Source organism: Monomorium pharaonis, chromosome 10 (genome assembly GCF_013373865.1).
Source record: "Monomorium pharaonis isolate MP-MQ-018 chromosome 10, ASM1337386v2, whole genome shotgun sequence".
NCBI classification, from domain to species: Eukaryota; Metazoa; Arthropoda; class Insecta; order Hymenoptera; family Formicidae; genus Monomorium; species Monomorium pharaonis.
The window spans coordinates 11,860,654-11,886,499 of record NC_050476.1 but is presented as its reverse complement, the minus strand read 5'-3'; the positions used below and the strand labels follow the sequence as shown (position 1 = coordinate 11,886,499).

Below are 25,846 nucleotides of genomic sequence, written 5' to 3'. Positions count from 1 at the left end.
TATCGGTGATGGTGACAGCGAAACATATAAAAACATTGTTGAATCACAGACGTATGGCGAAGACATTAAAATAAAAAAAAAATGTCTCGGTCACGTGCAAAAGCGGATGGGGTCTCGTCTACGCAAAATAGTGGAAGAAAAAAAAAAACTTAGAGAAAAGGGTAAATAAACAGCAAAATTAATTGATGAGTTGAGCATGTACTATGGATCAGCTATTCGAAGAAACAAGGAATCAGCTTCAGAAGTGAAGAAAGCTATTTGAGCAACAATAAAGCACAAATCTTTGACAGATGAATTGCTACAGCATGAGGATTGTCCGTCCGGTGTACACTCATAGGTGTACGTATCAGATTGCACAGGCCACTGATACTTTAAAGGAGTATACTTACAAACCACTTTTACATCCGAATGTATTAAAAGCAATAACACCGATATACGAAGATCTTAGTAATGATAATTTACTTGAGCGCTGTGTAGGTAGATTTACGCAAAATCGAAACGAAAGCTTAAATAATCTTATTTGGTCTTTCGCACCGAAAACATCATTTAGCGGCAATATGACAATAGAAATTGCAGCATATATTGTAATATTTTCAATAAATTATTCAAGTGTCTTATTAATGATGCAAATAATGAGCATAACGATAGGATTGATAACAGCTGCTTTGTGAGAAAATGTCGATAAGAAGCGAGTATCCACCGCCAACTGAAAATCGTTTAGCAAGAGGGTCGGATACCTCGTAGATCTGCCAGATCAGCTGCAGAAGAGGCTGCATTTGAAGCAGAAGGTCCAATATACAAAGCAGGAATGGCAGATTAGTGGTTAGAAAAAAAGTACGATAACGCAGAAAAATTGCGTTTTTTAACTTTATACGAGTTTTTTTCGAAACAACACTTTCAAAACTTGATTTCTCAATTTCTATTAATGCGACTGCGTTAAAAATTTGCATATATTTTATTATTATATTCTTTAGGCATTTTAACAGATGATTTCGTGCAAATTCTTTTTTTTGTGGATTTTATAAACAAATTAGTAACGAAAATCGGCATTTTTTTAAAAACTCTTATTTCGTGAATTTTCAAAAAATTAAAAAAAAGCTCTGTTTCGGTTGCTCTCTAATAGTCGGCACCATTAATGTTAATTCTGGGATGAACCGGTGCGAGAGCGACGTTGAGTTGCTCTTGAAGAAGCGCGAGAAGAATCGTTACAGGCGGTCGATCCTTCCTCGAATGTGTGTGTTGATTGTAGCACGCCCGGGATCTGCCACGCGCGGCGCGATTCTCCGTGAATGTACCCGTTACGCGAAGGAGGAGCATAAAGGATACAGAGGAACAAGACAAGAAAAAGACTGACCTGTAGTTGCGCGTTGAGATGCGTAAGCAATGCTAACGTGCCGTTCAAAAATTAGCCACCTGGCGTTGGATTTACCATGTAAGCCACGCGTGGTGCACGTGAGCGCGCGGCGCCCGCAAGCGAACCCGTTCCATGTTACGCAGCGAATTAGCGTAGGCAATAATGAGAAGGACGAACCAAGATCTGGACCAGAGATATTACGCGTGAGAAGAACCACAGCATAAAGCGCACTTAGAGTTTAATCACCCGAAACGCACAAGCAATTAACGTCTCGGAAAATAGTTTCGATGCTATCGCACAGAGACCTTCCGTAAAAGTGATATCCGCGCCCCGCTCTGCTCGAGCGGGCCCCTTGGGAAGGAACGCGAGTAGTATGAATTTTGGCAGTCCGGAAAGTGCTGCCGCGAATTAGCAGTGCGGATAAGGTAGTAGTTGGCGGATCACTCTTTCGACAGCGGTGCCGTTCGGTTTTGTACGTAACAGGCTCCGATAATGCCTAGGCATTAAAGTATATTTAATGAAAAAATTTTATTTTTTGATTTCAGAATCCAAAACCAAGTTCTGAGGTACACCGTTTAGACTTCTGCAAAAGAGGACCATCGATTCAGTGCTCTCATGACATTTTTCATAATGATTAATAAATTTTTATTTTTGTTTTCTATAGTCCACAATATGCTTAAATAAAGTGCAAAACCGCAAATTGATTGGATGCTTAGTTTCTTTATAATTCGCATCTGAAAATTAGCTGCTTTTTCGGGCCATTATAGGGGAAGGCGGGGCAAAACGGGGAGCCGGGCAAAATGGTGAGTTGGGAATATTTTTTTAACAACGAAATGCCATCTGGTGGCAATAGCTTAAACTTTGTCAGAAAAGGCCTCCGGGATAATTTTATGCGTCTCAACTCGTTTCGATATTCTACAGCCTAACAGTGATATGTGGTCCTTTTTTAGAAGGTTCCTTAATGTAATTTTTTCGCATTTTGAAGTGCAAGTAAGTATTAAAAACCTTATGTTCATATCAAAAATGGTTTTGCTATTCAAATGTATGTCCCTTGAAACTCTGATATTGCTATTACTTGTTGCGAAATGTTAATTTGCAATTGCAAAACAGATCGTAACAGACCTTGAAAATATACCATGGGGGCAAAACGGCGTGGGGCAAAACAGGGAGCTTCTCGGGAGGTTCTCGACCTTTCCAAGAAAGGTCAAGGTCGACCTCCAACCCAGGGTCCATCGGCTCCCAAGAAAAGTCGAGGTCGATCTCCAATTCAGGGTCCATTTGCTGCCAAGAGAGCTCGGAGTCGACCTTCGACTTAGAACAGATTAGCTAATGGCTGAGTGAAATAAAAATTTTTTTTTTTTTTATTATTTTTTTATTGCGGGCTTTTGTGCCTCTGTAACGAGATGAATATTTCAAATAAATTGACGTTTATTGTTAATATATAATAAGTTGATTTCCGTCGTGCCCCACTCCTGGAGCAAAATGAGGAGAATGTAACTTTTTTGTAAAATGGATATTTTACATAGTTTCCGTTCACAATTTGAAACGTTCTAAATTTTTGTAAATGTGTTACGAGTCACTGTAAACATAAACGCAGTGTTTCCGAAAAAACTTATGCGTTTTGGATACATTGGCATTGAATGTTACGATTCCCGTTTTGCCCCGACTTCCCCTACTAGTCTAACCCTTACATCGTTCTATGTCGAGTTCGTACTACCTCACGCTAGTTAGTGCATGTTTGATCTGTTCTTATGTGCATATTTCGAGAACGGTTTAAGATGCGAACTTGGGATAAGCACTAATATCATCGGAACACTTCAGAGAGTCAATGTGTATTTAAAATTAATTATTTAATTAAACCTTGAAACATGCATATCTCGAGAACAGTTGCGGATGCGTACTTGGGATAAATACTAGTATCATCGGAACACTTCAGTGAGTCAATGCGTATCTAAAATTAATTAATTAATTAATTACTTAAATATTACAACATGCATATCTCGAGAACAATTGGAGATTTGTACTAGGGATAAGCACTAGTATCTTTGAAAGACTTTAAAAAGTTAATACGTATCTAAAATTAATTAATTATTTAATTAAATCTTAAAGCATGTATATCTTGTAAACGGTTGAAGATGCAAACTTAGAATAAGCACTAGTATTATCGAAAGTTTTCAGAGAGTCAATACATATGTAAAATTATCTATAATTATGTAATATTATTTAATACCATATTTTTACTTTAATATGTTTCAAATGTATAAAACTGTTTTTCATGTAAGATTTCTTTCACGTAATAACGTTAATAAAATTAAAAATAATTTTAAATAAAAATTAATTTAATGTTTTAGAAATATACAGATAAAAATGTGTATTTTTAATCCGAATATTACATGGTTTGTACAGGTTTTTAACAATAAATTGTTATTGATTTAATTAAAAATGTATCTTACATTTAAAAATACCGTTGATTAATACTTTAAATAATTTAAATTGAAATAAAATGTTATTTGGATTTATGTAACATAACGGCATTTTTTTTTTAAACACACACGCATACACGCGCGCGCGCGCACGCACTTGGCGCCTTTTTTAGCTTTTTGTTAAAAAGGTAATTTTGTTCAGATATCACATTAACAATATTTGATATTGAACAATGATTTCTAAGCATAATTATCGTTGAAGGCGTAATCTATCGTAAAATCGTTACTTCAAGAGTCGATATTTTTTTATCGTGTTTTAACAAAAAGTGCAACATATTATATTTCGCGCATTTTGTAATTTTCTAATTAGATATTTACGAAAAAAGAATGTGTGAAAAATCATAGATGAAAAATCATATTAATCGTGATAGACCTTTGTTAATTTAATGTCTCATGAAAAGAAAACAATAAGAAACGATGAGAATTCGATGCAGCAAATATTATGGTACACTTATAAAAGAAAATTATCAATTTGAGAATCAATCGTGAATTTATAGTAGTTTTTCTATCTAAGATTTATCAATATGATACAATATGATAAGAAACAAAGTTAGAATTGTATGATACTGTAAATAAGATATTTAAGAAAAAGAAAGAATCTCTCGTGAATGTACGATAAGCTTTCATTAATTTACTATATTTACAATTACGATAGAAATTTGATTATTTGTAGATTTCATCGCTTTCTCTCTTTCGACTTTTTTAATCACGAAGTTTATTACAATTTTAATTTGTCCTACCTTTACTAATTTATAATTTTCTCAAGTAATCGCGAAGCACGAGCAATGGCGCGGTTCTCCTTCTTCTCCCGCCACCGGCAGTCAATGCTCGACACACCCCAATAAAACAGTACGTGATATCCACGTTAATACTACATGGATCGGCATAGTGAAATCTACGTAAATATTTGAGTGCATATTCGCTCAAAAAAACGGTACTAGAATCTATGTAGATGCGATCATCAAGAGGCACGGTAGTGCCTCGCGCCAAGTGTACACGAAGCGAGGCACCACCGTGCTTCTTTACGCGAGACGTCGTTTGCGAGAAGACCGTAATTATCGGATCTCAGTAATGACTGAATCGATGGATTTCTCAATAGGGTTAATAGATAGCTCGTACCCAATTTATATAATAAAAGTTTTTTTAATTTTCCGCTACGTGACTTACAAACGGAGATATGGCGATTAAAATTTTTCGCCCAAGAGTAAATTTGATTAAGAAACGTCGTAGTCGTTATTATTGTCATCGTCGTCGCCCAGCTAAGTGGGGGTTTGTACTTTTATTTTTTTTTTTGCCATCAGATGTATGATCAGATGTTTAAACCTTGTATCATGTATATCTCGAGAACGGTTGGAGATACGAACTTGGGATAAGCACTAGTAACATCAGATGTTTTCGGATTAATTAATTAAAATTTAATTAATTATTAATTATTTAAATAAATTTTAAAACATGCAAATCTCGAGAACGGTTGGAGATGCGAACTTGGGATGAGCAGTGATATTATCGGAACACTTCAGTGAGTCAATGCGTATCTAAAATTAATTAATTAATTAATTACTTCAATATTACAACATGCATATCTCGAGAACGATTGGAGATTTGTACTAGGGATAAGCACTAGTATCTTTGGAAGACTTTAAAAAGTCAATACGTATCTAAAATTAATTAATTAATTAATTAAATCTTATACCATGTATATCTCGAGAACGGTTGGAGATATGAACTTGGAATTAACACTAGTATTATTAGATGTCTTCGGATTAATTACTTAATTAAAATTTAATTAATTATTAATTAATTAATTGAGTTTTAAAGCATGCAAATCTCGAGAACGATTGGGGATACGAACTTGGGATAAGCACTAGTATTATCGGATGTTTTTGAAGTAACTGATTAATTAATTAATTAATTGAATAATTAATTAATTAAAGCTTGTATCATGTATATCTCGAGAACGGTTAAAGATACGAGGGAGAGAGGGAGAGAGAGAGAGAGAGAGAGGGAGGGAGGGAGGAAAAGAGGGAGGGGAAGGATTCGAACGCATAAGAAACTGAGATATTAAAAATTGCTTTCTTATAAACAAATTATATATTAACACACATACACACATACACGCACACGCAAGCACGCACGCAAGCACACACTCACACATTCAGATGCACAAAAGAAAAAGAAAGAGAGCTGGCAAATTATTCGGTTTAGCGGCGCCAAGTTTTTGTAATAAAATTTCTATTAAAATATTTATTTGTAATATTTGAACAATTAATTATTTGTAAAAGTGAATGTTTTAGTTCGTATGAACATCCATTTTCATAGTTGGCGCATTTTCTTTATATCATAATTTTTGTAGAGAAAATGAACTTTTTTGTTCTTTTTTGGGAAAAAGACAATTTTATTAAAATTTCCTTTGTAGTGCACATTTGTAATGCCAAATGAAAATTATTTTGTACAAAAATAGATTTTTGAGGGCGTTTCATGCGCGCGTATACTTGGCGCTTTTTTATACCTTTTTTAAAAAAGGTAATTTTGTTGGGTAGATTTGACGGAAGAACCACGTAAAAATTTTATGTACTTTAGAAACATCCTAATAATATATACGTACTCTCAAAATTTTTTGGAGTGAAATGTTACTCTAAAAGAGTGAAATTTCACTCTAACAAGGAAACGTTTTTAAGTATGTATAAATCTCCGATTTGAATGAGCTTAAAATATGTTATAGAGCAGTTAGAAATAAGAGACACGTATTTTTTTTTAAGTATCCAAATGCACGTTTAGAGGATAAAACACCCGTTTAAAAAATCGGTTTTTCGTTTGGGGTGAATATTGACGAAACAATAAAACCTAAAAAACAATTTTCAAGTGAAAGTTAAATAACTCCAGAAGTATTATAAAACAATGTAAAAAAAATTTTTTGTTTTAATTTTTTAAAATACCCTCACCACTTACCATTTTTTTCAAAATTTTGAAATTTATTTATAATCAAATGATTATTTTATTACAAATTCAGCCATGTATAATAAACAAAATATGTTATAAACTTTTTTTGTTGCCAGTTGATAAACAATAAATAAGTTTATCAAGTCGACCTCTTGGCAAATTCGTTTATTAAATAAACAACTTTTCGACCATTAATTTTTGGTTCTCTTCAAGTATAAATACAAGTGATTGATTTACGATATAACGACAATCCTTTAAGGACCAAATGGATATTTTTTCTATGCAACTTTTATTGCCATAATTTCTTATGTTAAAGCATTAAAAAATTGTATGCAGGTCATTTCTTATGTTTTCAAGGTTGCTTTTTTAGATGCAGTTGTCAGAATTTCGAAAATTCCATTTGTTCAAAAGTTACAGCTTAATTTTCAACAAAAAATCGAAATTTTCACGAATTGTTTTTCATAAATTTTTAAGGTACTTATGTAGATAGAGCAACCTCACCGATTTCAATGACCTTGATATATATTGTCAGGGTCATTATTCTGAACAACTTTTCCCTATACATGTTACCGTTGCTCGGTCTTAGTTTCTGAGTTATATACAAACATTTTGTTTTAATTTCTTGCTTTAATTTCATTAGTTTTGAAACAGAGAGAAGAGTAAGGTGCAGAAAACGCGTGGGAGAGGTACAGGGGGAGAGGCTTCGTCTCTCTGCTTTGTTCTGTAAACAGGGGGAAGGTGTAAAAAAGGGGGTAAAAAAGATTTAAAAATGTACCATTGTTTTCTGACTAATATGGAATGAAATTTGTAAAAAGTCGTAAAGTTATATGATACAGAGAACGCGTGGACGCGGGAGGAGCTCCGCCCTCCCCCCCTCTGCATCCCGTCCTATAATTTTTCCTAACTCTAACCCACCAATTTTATGTCGCTATTTGGTTAATGCGAAAATATTGGAAAAGAACTGCGTGGAAAGTCGCAAACCTATGTGGTACTGTGCAAGTGTGGACGTCGTTTACTTTACGTTTCATAAATACGATACATGATATCAGTGTTTTACGTAAAGTAAACGATATCTACGCTTGTACAGTACGACATAAATTTGCGACTTTCCACGCTGTTCGTTTCCAATGTTTTCGCATTAACCAAAAAGCGACATAAAATTGGTGGGTTAGAATTAGAAAAAATTACGGGGAGGGGGTGCAGGAGGAGGGGCGGAGCCCTCGTCCATGCGTTCTCTGCACAACCCTTTGTGAATTTTCATGCGAAACGAAATTCTCATTATTATCAAATACCCGTGTTATAATCTTTGAACTTTAATCGCTAATAACTTTTTAACGAGTCGCGACCGACAATTGATTAAAGGTGAAGGTAACTCAAAGTAATGACTTTGACAACATATGTCAAGGTCAAGGTGATGGATGAGGTACCCTCTATCTGCATAATTACATCTTTAATTTACTGTCATTTGTGGTTTTTGAAAATCACCGAAACGTGGACATATCACGTTCTATATGTCTAAGCATTCGAAAGGCATGCAGCATTTTTTTAAAATCAAGATGGTGGAAACAAAATGAAGGCAAATAAATGGACATATCTCGAATTTCTCTATTTTTGGTGAATTTTAATGCAGTTATAAGTGAAAAATATAAAAATTTCGCAGATTTCTTGAATCAAAATTATTTTTTTTAAGAAAAAATAGCTGATCCAAAATAGCGGCTCAAAAGTTGCATTATTGTAAAAAACTAATATTTGCTTAGAAAACCTGACTAATACTGTTAAACTCAATTAAAAAGTAGATGCTTTTTACAAATGCATGTGTATATATTTATGCAAGTATGTGTTTATGTATATGTGCGTGTGTGCGTACAGATGCGAGTGCGTACAATTATGCACTCACTGATATATCTATTTTTATTTATGCTAGTTAACTGCTCAATATCTCCTTTCTATGGCTCATAATTACATTTTATTTAAATTGCGTTCTTCTGAATGTAAAATTTCAAAGATAAGTTTTTGCTTTGTGTAACCATCATGTAATAATTATAAATATCCACAATTTATATTATAGTAGCTTTTTATTTGTGTTTTTCAACACTGTATTTATTTTAGGTTTTTATTAAAACATTTTGTTTATAATTAAAAAAAAGAAAACTCTGTTGTGAGTGTGATGAACTCACACAGAGAATATCGCGAGGGATAAGGGTACACCTCGCGCGTATGACACCGCCTCCACACCGGATGTCGCACCGGGCAACGTACTCGTCGGTTGCTACCTGATTACCATCCGAATTCACTTGAATCGAGATTCAAAACGACTCGAGTTCTCAACTGACTTGTAATGTGTAGTTCTGCCTAACATTACTAAGAAAATTTCTTGTAATAGGATTGATAGAAAAGAGCTAGATATTCTGGCTAATGTTAGATTGGCAGATCCTCACTTTCATATTCCGTCTGAAGTAGAGTTAGTAATAGGGACCGAATGGTTTTGGAGTCTAATGTGTGTAGATCAGATAAAGTTAGGTCGCAACAAGCTTATACTGCAGAAGACACTGGTAGGTTGGATCGTAGTAGGAAGAATAATACCTGAAAGAATAATAAGCAATCGGTCGGTTAGATGTCATTTGAGTAACGTGCAAGATTTGGACAAAGCGTTGCGAAAATTTTGGGAAGTCGAGAACATAGCGGGGCCAAGTGAAATCGAAAATAAGGAATCTAGTTGTCGAGAGCATTTAAAAAACACGTACGCCAGGGATTATTCAAGTAGATTTGTTGTTAAGTTGCCTATAATAAGAGAGGTACGAAAAAATAAGGGTCAATCGGAAGAAATAGCGGAAAAGTGACCATTTCGAACGTGACTATTTCGGACGTGGTCATTTCGAACGTGGGCAAATTGAACTCCGTGCAATATTTTCCGTAGCCATTCCGAACGGGGCCATTCCGAACGTAGGCGTTTTGAACGTGACCATTTCGGACGTGACCATTTCGAACGTGGCCATTTCGAACGTGGTCAAATTTACGCGTGGCCATTTTGGACGTAGTCATTTCTGACGCTTCCGATTTGTACTCAAGACATTTTTTATTGTCATTCTTTAATTGCTAGCAACAGAACAATTTTCAAAAAGGAGTTTTTTTCTTTAATTATAAACAAAATGTTTTAATAAAAATGTAATGTAAATATAGTGTTGAAAAGCGTAAATAAAGAGCTACAATAATATGAACAGCGAATATTTATAATTGTTTTTATAATTTATAATTGATGTAACGAGCCGTTCTGCCGCCGTCGTTAAGACGTATAGATACGAGGTCGTTATTCTCCTACCTCGTGTGGTCCCCTCCGCTTATCTTTCTCCCCGTACATCTCCGCTCCTTTTGTCACCAAACGGGGGCTATAAAAGCCCTCCGCTGGTGATGAGAGAGTAGATCTCCCCGGTCTAGCACACTGAGCCGACCGACCCTCTTAGCGAATTGAGCTAAGCCTCCAGAGCACGCACTGAGTGCCGAAGTATAGGGCACTATTAACCTTAACCTAGCACCGGCTTCCTTGTTAGCGCGCACTGAGCGCTTCCTCGCGCCACATAGTGAGTGGCAGACCACCGCCCCGCTCGTTACCCGGATCCCGGTACGCGTACTGAGCTACCGATCCCGACCGCACACGGGGACCCCGCACTGAGGGGAAACCGCCGACGCGAAGGATCATCCACGCGGGATGATTCTCGCTGACAACAACAGCTGATCGCCGAACAGCTGATCGCCGTGGCTGCCGAGCCGCACCGCGCAGTCGCGCACCGCCGCGACCAATCGTAGCGCCGCATCGACCGACTCGGTGAATGGAAGCGCACCGTAACTCCGCAGCCAATCCGGCCACCGCCGCGACCGATACGAGCGCCGCCTCGCACCGCAGCATCGAAATTATACCGCCACGAGCGCCGTAGTCATCAAGACCGGCCGCTACCGCCGATCGACGCGCCGACCGACCGATACACGGGCCGTACGCCCGCCGCAGCCAATCCGGCACCGAAACTCTATGCGCACATGCGCACCGCGACACACGTCGCCACAACGAATCGCCCGCGCCTCGCATAGCAAGATCTTAGATATAAGCTGTATATATTAGAGTAGGGAACCTGTACATATTAGATAGAAATATTGAATAAATCATAGTGTTAAGCTCATATCTCTTGCCTCCGTCATTCACTTAACCAGTCCGTCGTCCGAACCCTGAATTGCCCGGGGCTATCTGTAGCCAATAATATTCGAAAATTCACGGTTACAATTGTTGCATGATAGTTATACAAAGCAAAAACTTACCTCTGAAATTTTATATTTGGAAAAACGCAATTTAAATAAAAAGTGCAATTACAAGTGCAATTACAGGAAGCAGATATTGATCAGTTAACTTACATGAATATACATCGCATCGACTTCTTAAACAATATATTAGCGTTTTCTGTGAAATTTATTGTGCAACTATTTAAAAATGGGCGGGTGAGCCAAAATGGGTACATGGCCATATTGGATACAGGTACCTTGCTTTATTAATCAGATAACTATTTTTGTTTCAATTACTTTGATTTTACTGATTATTCGAATAATCATAGCTTCCAAAATCGATTATTTGATTAATCAAGCAACTAAAAAATTTTTTTCTGATTATTTCATTAATTCAGTAATCAAAAATGTTTATTTTAATTATTTGATTATTTAAGAAATAAAAAATTTTTTTATTTCAATTACTTAATTAACTATGTAATCAAATATTTTTCAAACCTGATTACTTGATTAATCAGTAATCAAAATTTTTTATTACAATTATTTGATTATTTAGGTAATAAAAATTTTTTATGTTAATATGATTAACTATGTAATCAAATACAGTTTTCAGATTTGATTACTTGATTAATCAAATAATTAAAAAGCAGATTTTTCTGATTAAAAATTACTTATGTAATTGGTTATTATTAATTTATTATTAATATTTTGCCGATCTCTCGTCAAGACAATAAACCGTACATTTCCTTAACTTGCCTTTCAATTCTCTTACAATCCTAAAGGTTGACAAAGTTTCTTAAATAAAAATTTACCAAATCAGACTTCATCATTCATCAGAATTTATCAAATTATAATATCTCTCCGCTTGTAGGACACATACAAGAAAAATAAAAACACTTTTTCTATACAAATCAAAGTTATCGATCGACCAAACGCAGAACTTAATTAGTCTAGTCATTATTGAAATACTCCAATAAAACGTGATATCCACGTTAATATTACGTAAATCGGCATTATGTAATCTACGTGAATATTCGAGTGGACATCCGCTCAAAAACAATACTGAAATCTATGTTGATGCCATCATACATTCGACGTAGGAATCACATAAAAATTTTACGAATTTTAGAAACGGAATTAGAATCTTCGTAATATACACGTACTCTCTTTTTTTGGAAGAAAACGTCACTCCAAAAGAATGGAATTTCACTCTAAACGATAACGAAAATACGACCACTCGAAATGGAGTGACATCTCACTTTTTATGAGGATGAATTTTTCGCTCAATAAGTGATCTCTTCATTCGACTGGAGTAAAGGTTTCACTTTTCTTGTAGCGAATCGTTCACTCAATTAAAATGAATAAATCATAATAGTATTGTATGGCGGTTCGCTTTCACATCGGGCGGGAATCTAATTATTGCTTGTCTTAATCATACTGCGAGTGGTCTTTATGTAGCGCGTCGGCTGCACCTTACTTCCGAGAGAGTTATACCGCCTGTCGACGGCGCCGTGCACTAACTAGCGAACAAGCGTCGGTCCTCGAAATATTCATATAAATTCCCTATAAATATTTCTTAACAAATATATCTACAGAAAATCTAATAGATATTTCGAGGATAAAAAAATTCAATACAGTGATGAAAAAAGAACTTTACATCCACGTAAATAATTTGCTTCCACGAATTGCTGAATTGGCTCATTTTCTCCTAATCTCAAAAAAAAATTTTTTTTATATCTTGACCTGACGGACCAGACTAGTCTATCCTTATGTATTTTGACCTGCTGAATCCAAATCCAATGTCAGAATTGCTGAATTAACTCATTTTTTCCTAACCTCAAAAAAACACCTTGTAAAAGCAGTTTGGGTTACAAATGTATAATCCAGAGCGTGCAAGTTTGCGTAACCACATTACTCGGGGAAAATTCAATACATGACAAGTCTGAGCTTCTGTGAATAAATAGCGTAGAAAATTCATTCCCTTTTCTTTTATTATATATAGCTCTTTTATTTTCAAAGGTTTGGACTAATAAACAAACTGAAACCTGGATGTTACAAGTCTTCTCTACGGAAAAAACACTCTAATTTTGAGAGTTTACACTCAAATTTGAGTGTTAATACTCGATTTTGGGAGTTTACTCCCAAATTTAGATGTATACGCTCAAATCTTGAGTATTTACACTAAAGATTGAGTGTTTATACTCATGTGTGTACACCCAATGATTGAGTGTTCATAAGTTTGGATTTAAATATTGAATATTTGAAAGGAGAGCGTCTCAGATGCGCACAGTAACAAACGGACACCATCAATCAGATTGCTGGGTTGGTTAGGGTTAGGCTAAATTTATAGAATTTGATTGGTGGTGTCCGTTTCCCTTACGGAAAAAATACTAAAAATAACACTTAAAAAAATACTCAAGTTGAGTGTAATTTGGGACAAGGGGTAAACACTCAATTCAGTGTAAACACTCAACTTGAGTGTTCGCTCTTTAATTTACTTTTAATTAGAGTGTTATTACTCTTAACTTGAATGTTCGCCATCTAATTAAGTGTTAATTTCAATGTTAATCCTAAATTTAAGAATAACACTGAAATTAACACTTAATTAGATGGCAAACATCCAAGTTGAAAGTAATACTCAAATTAATACTCAAAGCCAGCTGAACACTCTAATTGAATGTTTATTTTAGATATTCGTTTTATGTCCATTTCTACCAATGCAGATTAATTTTAATCTCAGTTGAACGTTGAACTTTTTTTGCTTTTGTTTTTATTTAATATTTTCTAATCCAATGTTTGAGAGTACACATTCAATATTAAGTGTATACCTTCAACCGATAGATGTTGAGTGTACATCTCCAACGTTTCAGTGTTTACACTTTATGTTGGAAGTATACCCTCATTTATTGTGTGTTATATCCAAATGTTGAGAGTATACTTTTAAATATTCAGTATTTAAATCCAAACTTTAGTATGAACACTCAATCATTGGGTGTACACAGTCAATGTTCGAGTATAAACACTCAATCTTTAGTGTAAATACTCAAGATTTGAGCGTATACACCTAAATTTGACAGTAAACTCTCAAAATCGAGTATTAACACTCAATTTTGAGTGTAAACTCTCAAAATTAGAGTGTTTTTTTCGTAAGGGTTGTTACTGTGCGCATCTGAGACTCACTCGAAACGTTGGGGATGTACACTCAATTTCTATCGGTTGAAGGTATACACTTAATATTGAATGTGCACTCTCAAACATTGGATTAGAAAATGTTCAAAAACAAAAGCAAAAAAAGTAAGTTCAACCGAAATATTCAACTATAGAGTGTTCAGCTGGCTTTGAGTATTAATTTGAGTATTACTTTCAACTTGGATGTTTGCCATCTAATTGAGTGTTAATTTTATTGTTATTCTTAAATTTAGGATTAACATTGAAATTAACACTCAATTAGATGGCGAACATTCAAGTTGAGAATAATAACACTCTAATTAAAAGTAAATTAAAGAGCAAACACCCAAGTTGAGTGTTTACACTGAATTGAGTGTTTATCCCTTGTCCCAAATTATACTCAACTTGAGTATTTTTTAAAGTGTTATTTTTAGTGTTTTTTCCGTAAGGGTGATGAGTGGAGATTATTCATCGATTCTTCTAAGAGAAGCTTGAAAGCAGTGTTGCTGCACAATTCTAATGTACATGCTTCTATTTCTGCAGCGCACTCGGTAATGATAAAAGAAAAGTACACAAACCTGAAAACAGTTTTCGAAAAAATTAAATACACCGAACATAGATGGTAAATTTTTGGGGATCTAAAAATTCTCATTATATTATTGGATCAACAATCAGGTTACACAAAAAATCTGTGCTTCCTATGTGAATGAGATAGTAGAGATTGAACGAACCATTACATAAGAAAAGAATAGCCGACAAGGACGTCTTTGCAACCTGGGTCTAAAAATATCATAAATAAACCGTTAATTGAGCTTTCAAAAGTTCTTTTTCCACCTTTTCATATCAATTTAGAACTCATAAAACAATGGGTGAAAGCTCTAAATAAAAATGTGAATTTTGTTACCAAAATGAATGAAGACGAAAGAGCAGCATGGCTGAGTTTCAAAGGTGCCACAGAAAATTTTCTAGGAAACCACAAAGGTTAAGATTACAGAGAAAGGGTGGCGGAAATGATGAACTATAAAAAACTAGCTTATGCTTAATAAATCTTAAGTTGTATTTCTTGGGTTCTCATATCGACTACTTCCTAGAAAATCTAGGTGATTATAGTGAAAAACATGAAGAAAGATTTCATCAGGACATCAAGGAGATGGATCATTGATATCAAGGCAAGTGGGATGTGAACATGATGGCTGATTTCTGCTGGACGCTCAAACGAGATGTCTCTGTGAAAGGGAAGAAACGAAAGTTATTGCACAGAACCTTTGAAAATAAAAGAGTTGGATACAATAGAAAAAGTAAATTTTCTACGCTATTCATTCACAGAAGCTCAGACTTGTTATTATTGAATTTTCCCCGTGTAATGTGATTACGCAAGCCTGCACAGTCTGGATTATACATTTGTAACCTAAACTGCTTTTACAAGGTGTTTTTTAAGGTTAGAAAAACATGAGCCAATTTAGCAATTCTGACTTTGAATTTCGATTCTGCGGGTTAAAATACATAAGGACAGACTAGTCTGATCCGCCGAACTAACATTAAAAAAAAATTTTTTTTAGGTTAGAAAATATGAGCTAACTTTGCAATTCTGATCTTGGATTCGGATTCAGCGGGTCAAAAGACAAGGATTGACTAATCTGGTCCGCCGGACCAACCACTTTTTTTTATGTGCTTGTGTAATGTAAGGATAATGAAACGACGTTTCACGTAACAGATGCCCAGTCGTATTGTGCCTCTTGGTGTAATAAATTAATTTGATATAAGGAAAGATGAAGAATGAATAATTTATATAGTTTAAGAGTAAGATAATTCCGTGAATAAATAAGATAAGAATCGTTTTATATAGTCGATCAAAGGAACAAAAAAAGGAAACTTAATCTTTTTAACTTGTTAGTTGAAGTATATATTGAATTATATTTAAATATAACTAAATGGATTTCTCAATGCTATGAACAAAATTCAATATTTTGTATTTAAAAGTATACTTACAGTAAAGTCACACTCGCATATTTCTTTTTCTTTAAGCATAAGAATTTTATTATCACTTGGACGCATAGTTGGTACGGATACTGTTGTTAAAGATGTCAAAGATGTTGAAGTTGATAGTACTTCTGATTGGTCTGTTACATTAATTCTTGAAAATATCTCTGTAGAACTGGTAGTAGTAGTTATATTAGCATCTTCTGTTTTATTTGACAAATTTTCTAAAGTTTTATCATCAGCTTTAGGTATTTGTGTGTTAATAGTTGACTCACAATTTGTATCATTTATACAGATCGATATATCTTCAATTTTCGTTATTTCTACCATGCTGATACTCGTTAGAAGTAGCAATAGAATAGAGAGCATTATTGCAAATTATTGATATTACGTTTATATTATGTTAACACAAATATTTGTACAAAATTAGATCCTTTTGTAAACTTTTTAATTGAAGACAGATTGCTTATGCTAATTTCTATTGTTTCTATTTATCTGTTTACAACTGACATCCAAATTTATCAAAGTTTTTTGCCATAATGTGTAAGTGAACAATTACTGTTCCCATACTTTGTGTTAGTATTTCAAATCTATCTAATGTATTGATTAAAACACTAGGTGATTTTAATTGTAAGCTTTTTCCTAAAAATTTATCATACAATCTATCCTTCCAAGTACCTGAAAGTTATTAAGAGTAATAAATTTTGTTACAGAATTATGAAGTTTTATAAGATTAAATTATACATACCAATAGGTTTCCATGTATGACAATCTAAAATGTAAGAACCAGGTGACAATGGAACATTATATACACCGTATGAAAGAAATATTATTCTTCCATAACTATCTCTACAAAACACTTGCAATAATAATTTTGGGGAATTTTGTAAAGTTTGAGTAGTATAATGTAAATCTATAGGATGATCCCAAACTGGATTATTGGTATAAAAATCGCAACTCTCCTGTGTTTGTCCTACTTCACGCCCTGATATAATTTTCCAACCATTACCTACAACAGTAATAAAAAATTAATGATATACAAAGGATGTTATAAAAAAGTTGGTTTTTGCTGTGCTTGGGAAAATAGATATCTTATCTTGTAATTTTTAAATACAAGAAATCCAATGGAGCTAATTAAAATTACATCACATAGCGGAAACGTATACAAAATAGAATTTTAATCGAGGAAACTCATGACGTCACAATTATTCGTAAAACATATTGTTATGCTACTAATGAAGTGCCTTTAGACAGAAAACACCAATTATTACAGAATAATTTGAAACAGCATGAATTTAAATGAAACCTTTTGGATTATCTTTTAATTGATATTAGAATCAAAGTTTACTTCTTAAAAATATACGCTTTTTAAAAATTGTTGAAAATTTTTGAAAAAAGTGTGTTTTTCATAATTGTTCGTAAATATTTCAATATCTCGAGAAGTTATTAAAATGTTGTGTTATGAAAAAAAAGTAAGTATATTTTACAAAAGTAGACGTCTATTCACAATCTCTATACGTTCGAATTGCAAAAAAAAATTATTTTATTAATTATAGATGTTTATGATAACGCTTATTTTGTCTTTGTACCGAATAAAAAAAGTTTTTTATCCATAATTAATGTATATAATCAACTAATTTTTATTTCTACTAAAATATTATACCATTATAAAGTACACATTCTAAGCTTTAAAAAGCATACTTATAAAAGTATTCTATGATTTATCTTAGTCTTAAATATTCCAAGACAAATTGAAGAACTTATGAAATGGCAAGACTTTCAAAAAATTCTAGCTCTTTTAATTATGGTTTTGAAAATAAACTTTATGAATATTTTTTATGTGAAATTTTCTGCTTTTTCAATTAGCGGCATTAATTTAAAAAAATGTTTAATTAAAAAGTTATTTACCAAAAACCTCAATTTTGCATTTATTTTGTTAAATAAAAAAAGAAACTCACTATTTAAAGAGGTAAACTCTTTTTTTTATATTTTGGCTATATTGAAGAAGAGATTTCCGTTAAGTTTACTCTGTTGCGAATTTTTCCGAAATCAAAATCTAAGGACACTCCATTAACACAGTAAAAAACATTTTATATTTGTGTTAAAATCATTTCTTGTTAAAATTTTTGTATTAAAATTTAACACATTAGCTTGTTAATTTAACATATTGCTATTGTGTTAATTCAAGTAAAATGTTAAGTTACTAGAATTATTGAAAAAAGTACAAAAATAACACGACCCCGATAGGAAAATTTTGTAAACATTGTACAATAATGGCATTAATTGTGCTAAGATAATTCGCCATAACGCAATAGTTTTGTCAAAATATGATTCTTAAATAATATTTGTTAAAAATTAGACAAATATTGAAACATAAATATTTTGCAATTATTTCAGCATTTAAAATTATCACATTATAATCTTCAATATTTTCACAATATAATGCAGCAATAATAATGTACAATATTTACAATATTACAGCATTTAATCTTCAATTTTTAATTCAAAATTAATATCAGAAGGTATTACAAGGATTAAATTAATCAGTTATGTAAATTGAGTTTTAAACCTTTAAGTCAAGTGTTGTAATTACGACCGATAAATTTAACAAATATCGCTTATTCACTAGACATTTAATAAAGATTTTAAAAAAGGCACTTTATCTGACAGATTAGTTGCGTCTCCGTTGGAGAGTTAAGTATCTCATTAATAGTAATAGCGGTCAGAAATTTTTAAATCATTCAATGCACAAACATTAACTAAAGTAATAGTCTGATTGGTGGCCGTTTTACACTATGCGCAGCTGGAACTCTCCCGAGAAAGATGTGAAGGCACGATTCCAATTACTTGGTCACCTTGATTTGACGATGCTTTCTGATAGTATTTTTTATAATAAACAAAAAATTGTTTAGATCTTATAGGGCTAACTGCTTTAGTTTTTGAAATATAGCATATTAAAATAAAAATAAAAGTAGATTAAAAATAAAAAGAAAAGTAAGTAGATCTCGTTTTGCGTGGAAAGTCGCAAACTTATGTGGAACAGTACGAAGCGTGGATTCTTCTTCGCTGTGGCCACAGATACACACACACACACGCGCGCGCGCGCGCGCGCGCGCGTGGACGTCATTTCAATCAGATTACTGTTTTAGTTAATGCTAGGATAAATTTATAGAATTTGATTGATAATGTCCGTTTTACACTATGCGCATCTGGGATTCACTCCCTTTCTCTTGCTTACAGAATTTATGAGTCCAATGATATTATGTGTGCGATGGGTATGAGCGTATTAATATCATGTGTCCAATGTGCTGTGACGTTGCAGTTTCGCTGCGGCGTCGCAGCGTCCCTCCGCCGTCACAAGGCCCGAGCTCGCGCTAGCAAGAACGGCCGGGAGGTGCAGGGAGCATATCGCGATTCTCGGCGGGCCACATTAGCAATATTATTTGCGAATTCTAATTATATTTTTTTATGTATTTTGCGTATCGGGCGCTTCACTCGGCGAAAACACCAAGGAACACCGCACAGGACAAAGAATTCGAGTGAGTCCCAGATGCGCACAGTAATAAACGGACACAGCAGGCTGAATGAAACAGACACAGTAACAAACGGACACAGACCAAACGGACACAGTAACAAACGGACACAGTAACAAACGGACACAGTAACAAACGGACACAATAACAAACGGACACAGTAATAAACGGACACAGTAACCGCGTGTATAATTTTGTAAAGCCTCTCGCGAGTCGGCGGATCGCGCTAGCGTTCTGGGAGCGAGCTCTTTAGTGTAGTACAGTGCGGGAAGGCGTACTTCTTAGTGTTGGAACGAGCGATCTATTCCCATTCACAGCGGGTCGTCAAGGACTCATGGAGGCTAAGATTCGAGTATCGTAGAGTTACGTTTGTGAAGCGCGCTCGCCGAGGATCGTGGCCCCGGGTCGTAGCGTAGAAGAGCATTAATTCGCGGGAAAAAGTCGTTAGCGCAACCGCCATACCGTACACGCGCGAAGTGCGTGTCAGCCGGATTGCATTGCGTGCTTCGAGAATGCGCGTCGCGGTACTTGCGATTATGCGTGAGGCTTCGGCTCCTCCCGAGTTTTGTGTCAGTATTATTTCCGTCAATTCTGTTTCGTGAATGTCGCGCCGTCGTCTCATTGTCACGTCGTTTACGTTGTGATCGCCGCATTCGCGTTCTCGCGGTACTTGTCGTCTCGCGGCTTGTCGTTGTCGTTAGGCTTCGCGTCCTTGTCTAACTGATTGTTATTTTCGCGTCTTTCCTATTGTAATTATCTTGTTCGCGCTGTGTAGCAAATCCGGTTATTTTCGCGTTAATTTCAATTTTCAAGCCTTTCAATTATTCTCTCGCGAGTTCTGTCTTTCGCACACTAAGCGGAATCTCTGTAATAATTTCATTTCTTTCATTATTACTTAATATTGTTGACTTTCCCCGTCTGAATAAATGTGCTGTTAAGTTGTTTTATAAAGAGCGTATGTGATTTCTTGTATCGTCTTGTGTGTGTCGTTTTAGGTAAGCGAACATTCGCCTGTGGCATGCCGCCCCGCCTCTCTGCCGAAATTGGAGTGGCCGGCTAATTATTACGCGCGAGCGTGAAGCGGGATTGTGTTACTTTCGCGTTTGGATTTGACGCGACGAAAGTGCGCGTCTGGCACCCAACATTCGTGATAGCTCTCGTGGATCGCCCAGCGCAAAGTCGAGAGACCATCGAGGGAACGTCCATCCTCCCTCTTCCTTTCGTACCGTTTTTGATCCGCGTCGCGATTCCGCATGGCGAAACGCAAGGAAAACGCGTGACGGTGCATAAGCGTAATAATATCATGTGTGCAATGTGCATGTGCACAATAATGTCGTGTGTGTGTGTGTGTGTGTGTGTGTGTGTGTGTGTGTGTGTGTGCGCGCGCGCGCGCGCGTGCGTGCGTGTGCGTGCAATATTTTAATATTATTTCTTTATCTTATGTATGGAATAATGTCATGCGTGCAATGTGCATGTGTGCAATAGTGTTATGTGTGCAATGTGTATCAGCGCAATAATGTCATGTGCGCAATGTGTCTGCGCGCAATATTGTCGTATATGCAATGTGTATGTGCGCAATAATGTCATGTGTGCAATCCTATTCTTGTATCTTAATTATTTCCGTGTGTACAAACGAAGTTGCAGGCAATTGGGATGTAGGCAATCGGGAATGTAGGCAATCAAGCAACTCTGCAAAATTTGTGTGCAAACAAAGCTGTAAGCAATCGGGATTGTAGGCAAACAAGACCATCCCCCTTATCAGAGACAGAATTTATTTGTTAAAATTGACAAAAAAAAAGTTTATTCTGTAATAGAATGACTGTTCCCAAATAGCACTGGATGTTCCAAGGACGTTCCATTTTAAGTCCAATTCAGGTCCGCATGTCCATGGACATAAAATGGACATTCATAGGATATCCATTATTGGAATTAAAACGGATGTTCTATTCAGAACGTCCTATGCTCGATATCTGATTTATATCCGCACTTGGATCTTACTTTTATATAATCTATCTTTATTATTTTTATTATGTAATCTAAAAGAAATATTGTAAATTATATATATATATATTATTTACAATATTTCTAATTAACATTAATTTATAAATAATAATAAATTATATTATTTTTAATTTTCAAAAGGTTTATTTTAATTGTTTTACTTTTAGATATAATATGAAATATGTAATATGAAATAATATGTATTATTTTTTAATTTATTATTAACATTATTAATTATTGATATTTTTTTAAATGTTTGTTATAATATATTATTGTTTCTTTTTCGTTTTTTATTGTTTCGTTTTTTAATTTTCGTTTCTTTTTCTTTTTTTTCTTTTTCTTTTTCGTTTTTTTGTCGTTTCTTTTTCCGACCAAAAGAGGGATACAGCAATTGGTCTGAGTCAAGCGCTGTCTCTGACCTAGTTTACACCGAGCACTTGGTACGCGTATCAAATAGTAAATAACTAATGAATGTGTTTAATCATTGGCTGATCAGCTTAAATTCACTACTTGATACGCGTACCAAGTGCTCGGTGTAAATTAGGGCTGTCTAACCAGTAGCATAATGGGCGCTAGACAGAGAAAGAAATTGACCCGGACCATGTCTCCTCTTTGTCTTTCTGCCGGACACTTTTCAAGAGCTTTTTGCAGAAAATGCGCAGTTTATCCTTTATGTCGATGATTTTTACAAATTTTGGATTAACCCACTATTGCAGCAAGCTCTTTAATTGAAAAAGGCCCAAAAGAAATAATCAAACCATAATAGGTCCAAAATTTGGTTTATTTCGAACTTTCTATGAATGTCCGAAATTGCGACAAACGTATATCCCATGGACGTCCATTAAAGGACTTTCTATGAACGTACAAAGTTGTGCCAAACGTATCTCCTATGGACGTCCATCGAATGTCCGACCTTATTTGGACTTTTAATGGATGTCCGAATGTCCAGAAGGAGATATCCATTGGACATACAATGAATGTCCTTGTGCTATCTGGGTTATATCTTAACGTGATCTCATCATATATGTGTTACATTAATATTATCATAGTGTTAAAGTTACATGTTACATGTGTTATTTTGACATAATTTTCTCATTAAAATTGCCCACAAAACATAAAAATATACTCAGTACATACATTGTATATACATTTATGTATATTACATATTCCAGGTATATACTTTCTTCATGTAATTTGTATACATTGGATGTGAAATGTATGTGCAAATGAAACCGGGTTAATGTACATAAAAGATCCATAGTATATACATATGTATATAATATGTATATTGTATGTATGTATATTCTGTATATACATTTTTATATGTAATATGTATATATTATATATATACATAAAAATATACTCAGTACATACATTGTACATACATTTATGTATATTACATAATCCAGGTATATACTTTCTTAATGTAATGTATATACATTGAATGTGAAATGTATGTGCAAATGAAACCGGGTTAATGTACATAGAAGATTCATAGTATATACATATGTATATAATATGTACATTGTATGTATGTATATTCTGTATATACATTATTATATGTAATATGTATATATTATATATATACATTTGTACACACATTAGATAGTATATTGTATATATATTCCATGTATATACTTGATGCAATATACATACAAAGAACGTGAAATGTATATGCAAATAAAACCGGGTGTGTATCTAAATATACCCCACAAAACAATTTGATATACAGTGTATATATTATGTATATACATTTATGTGTGTTGTATATGGTTCTGTTGTACTATGGTTCTGTATTACACCGTATTACACCGTTTCTGTATTACACCGTACATCCATTGCATATGATATGTTACAAGGAAAATATCCATTGCAGATCGGAAGTATATACACATGTATATGATTCGTATATTACATGTATATACATAATGTATGTCCATTTATCATTTATTTTATATACATAACATGAACATAGAATGTACATAATACATGCATAATATTATGCATATGTCCATAGTATATATACATAAGATGTACATAGAATATGCATGATACAAATTTGTGGGGATTGTGTGTTGGTACGGTACCATACTCGAGGCACGGTAGCTAATAAAAATGAGATTCGAGATCTGATTGCGGAGGTGCAAGTGACCTCCTTATATATGCAAGAGAGAATCACTTGACTCCGGAGAAAGGACTAAGTTGCACCGTCTAGCGGTGATTGCGAGAATTACTCCTTACGTGAGCGTACAAGTTTATGTTATAAAGGAAAAATATCTTGCATATAAAATGTACATACATTTAACATTGTGCGCTGTATATACATACTAAATACATTAATGGATATGCACTTTATATACCATAATGTATATTTGAATCATGTATGTGAGATGTATATACATTTAACATTGTACGCTATATATAGATATCAAATACATTAATGGATATACGCTTTATATACTATAATGTATATTCGAATCATGTATGTGAGATGTATATACATTTAACATTGTACGCTGTACATACATATCAAATACATTAATAGATATACACTTTATATACCATAATGTATATTCGAATCATGTATGTGAGATGTATATACATTTGACATTGTACGCTGTACATACATATCAAATACATTAATGGATATACACTTTATATACTATAATGTATATTCAAATCATGTATGTGAGATGTATATACATTTAACATTGTACGCTATATATAGATATCAAATACATTAATGGATATACACTTTATATACTATAATGTATATTCGAATCATGTATGTGAGATGTATATACATTTAACATTGTGCGCTGTATATACATATCAAATACATTAATGGATATACACTTTATATACCACAATGTATATACAAATCATGTATGTGAGATGTATATACATTTAACATTGTACGCTATATATAGATACGTTTAACATACAAGATATTTTTTTCTCATTATGGAAAAAAAATGCATATACATAGAATATCCGATGTTATATGGGTGTTACATAAAAATTATGTCAAGTTATAAAATTTATATTTATTTTTATGTTAAAATATAACATAACATTTATGTTACTATTTATTATATATTAACATATACTTAATGTGGTAAATTAACCAAAATATTTCTGTGGACCGGGACATGCGATATCTGTTAAATTCAACATAAATTTTTTTACTGTGTACCCATCTTAATGATATATAGTGTAATGCATCAGATTTTAAATTAAAGCAATCTAATGGCTCTAATTAAAATTATGTCACATGACGAAAAATATACAATATAGAATTTAAATTGAAGAAACTCATGACATCACATTTATTCGCGAGATTGATCGTTACACTATACGTAATGTAATTAATGGTACGAAGTGTACTGCATCAAGTTTTAAATTAATGACATTTAATCTATTTTTTTATTTATTAATTAAAAAATAGCATTAAAAATATAGAATGTCTTTTAAAAATGCTATAATAGAGAAAATAACAAACGCAAAGAAATTTTTTGTGCACGGCGCCGGTAGTCCTCCGTTGAACAGGAATCCGTAAAACATATTACAAGTGCACAATTTCTGCGCACAATCTTGAATATTAATTGTGATGTAATTGTAATTAACACTATTGGACTTCTTGCCTCAAAAACCAAGAGAAATGATGTCTTTTACTTTTCCCAAATACAGAAAAAGTATGTCTTTTTGTAATACTTTTTTTTATTTTCCAATTCTAAACATAAATTTATTTCTCCTACCAACATAAAAATACCATTTGCAGAATAGGTGTGATTGTTTAAAATTTTTTGCGGATGAAACTTGTCCAATTACATGCAATTCGGCCATTCCACAAAATCATATATTATGTTTATAAAATATATAAAAATGTATTTTTTTTCAGGATATACATCCACAACGATCTTGAAAAAGAAATACCTAAAAAAAGTGTATTAAGTTAAAATAATAAATTTTTTAATTACTTATATAACAAATAAGTCTGGACAAATACAATTTTTTAAGAGGATGTATTAAAATGTTTTTATACAACAAAAAGTATAATTTATCCTAATTTTTTACTTATTTTAAGTTAGACCTTTCGTCGCTACACTGTGGTCTGT

At 33.6% G+C, this 25,846-nt stretch overlaps 2 protein-coding genes across 2 annotated transcripts in view; both read right to left on the bottom strand.

Moving 5' to 3' along the window:
* LOC105838776 (tectonic-1) overlaps positions 1-16,597 on the bottom strand; it is an 88,210-nt gene extending 71,613 nt beyond the window's left edge. Inside the window, exon 1 of the mRNA XM_028190492.2 lies at positions 16,204-16,597. Coding sequence (XP_028046293.1) covers positions 16,204-16,563 — 360 coding nt within the window. The 5' untranslated portion in view covers positions 16,564-16,597. The remainder of the gene's footprint in view (positions 1-16,203) is intronic.
* A 77-nt stretch (positions 16,598-16,674) lies between these two features.
* Positions 16,675-25,653, bottom strand: LOC114254384 (B9 domain-containing protein 2). The gene is made up of 3 exons (XM_036292942.1): positions 25,487-25,653; positions 16,943-17,203; positions 16,675-16,872 (listed from the first exon to the last, which is right to left on the bottom strand). The coding sequence occupies exons 1-3, from the start codon at positions 25,572-25,574 to the stop codon at positions 16,694-16,696; spliced, it is 528 nt and encodes a 175-aa protein (XP_036148835.1). The 5' UTR covers positions 25,575-25,653; the 3' UTR covers positions 16,675-16,693.
* Between the last annotated feature and the right edge of the window lie 193 nt (positions 25,654-25,846).

Coding starts and splice junctions, on each gene's coding strand:
- LOC114254384 (XM_036292942.1), bottom strand. CDS start 25,574: ATGGCCGAATTGCATGTAATTGGACAAGTTTCATCCGCAAAAAATTTT. Junction 17,204..25,486: donor CAAATGGTATTTTTATGTTG/GTAGGAGAAATA, acceptor TTACTGTTGTAG/GTAATGGTTGGAAAATTATA. Junction 16,873..16,942: donor TCATACATGGAAACCTATTG/GTATGTATAATT, acceptor AATAACTTTCAG/GTACTTGGAAGGATAGATTG.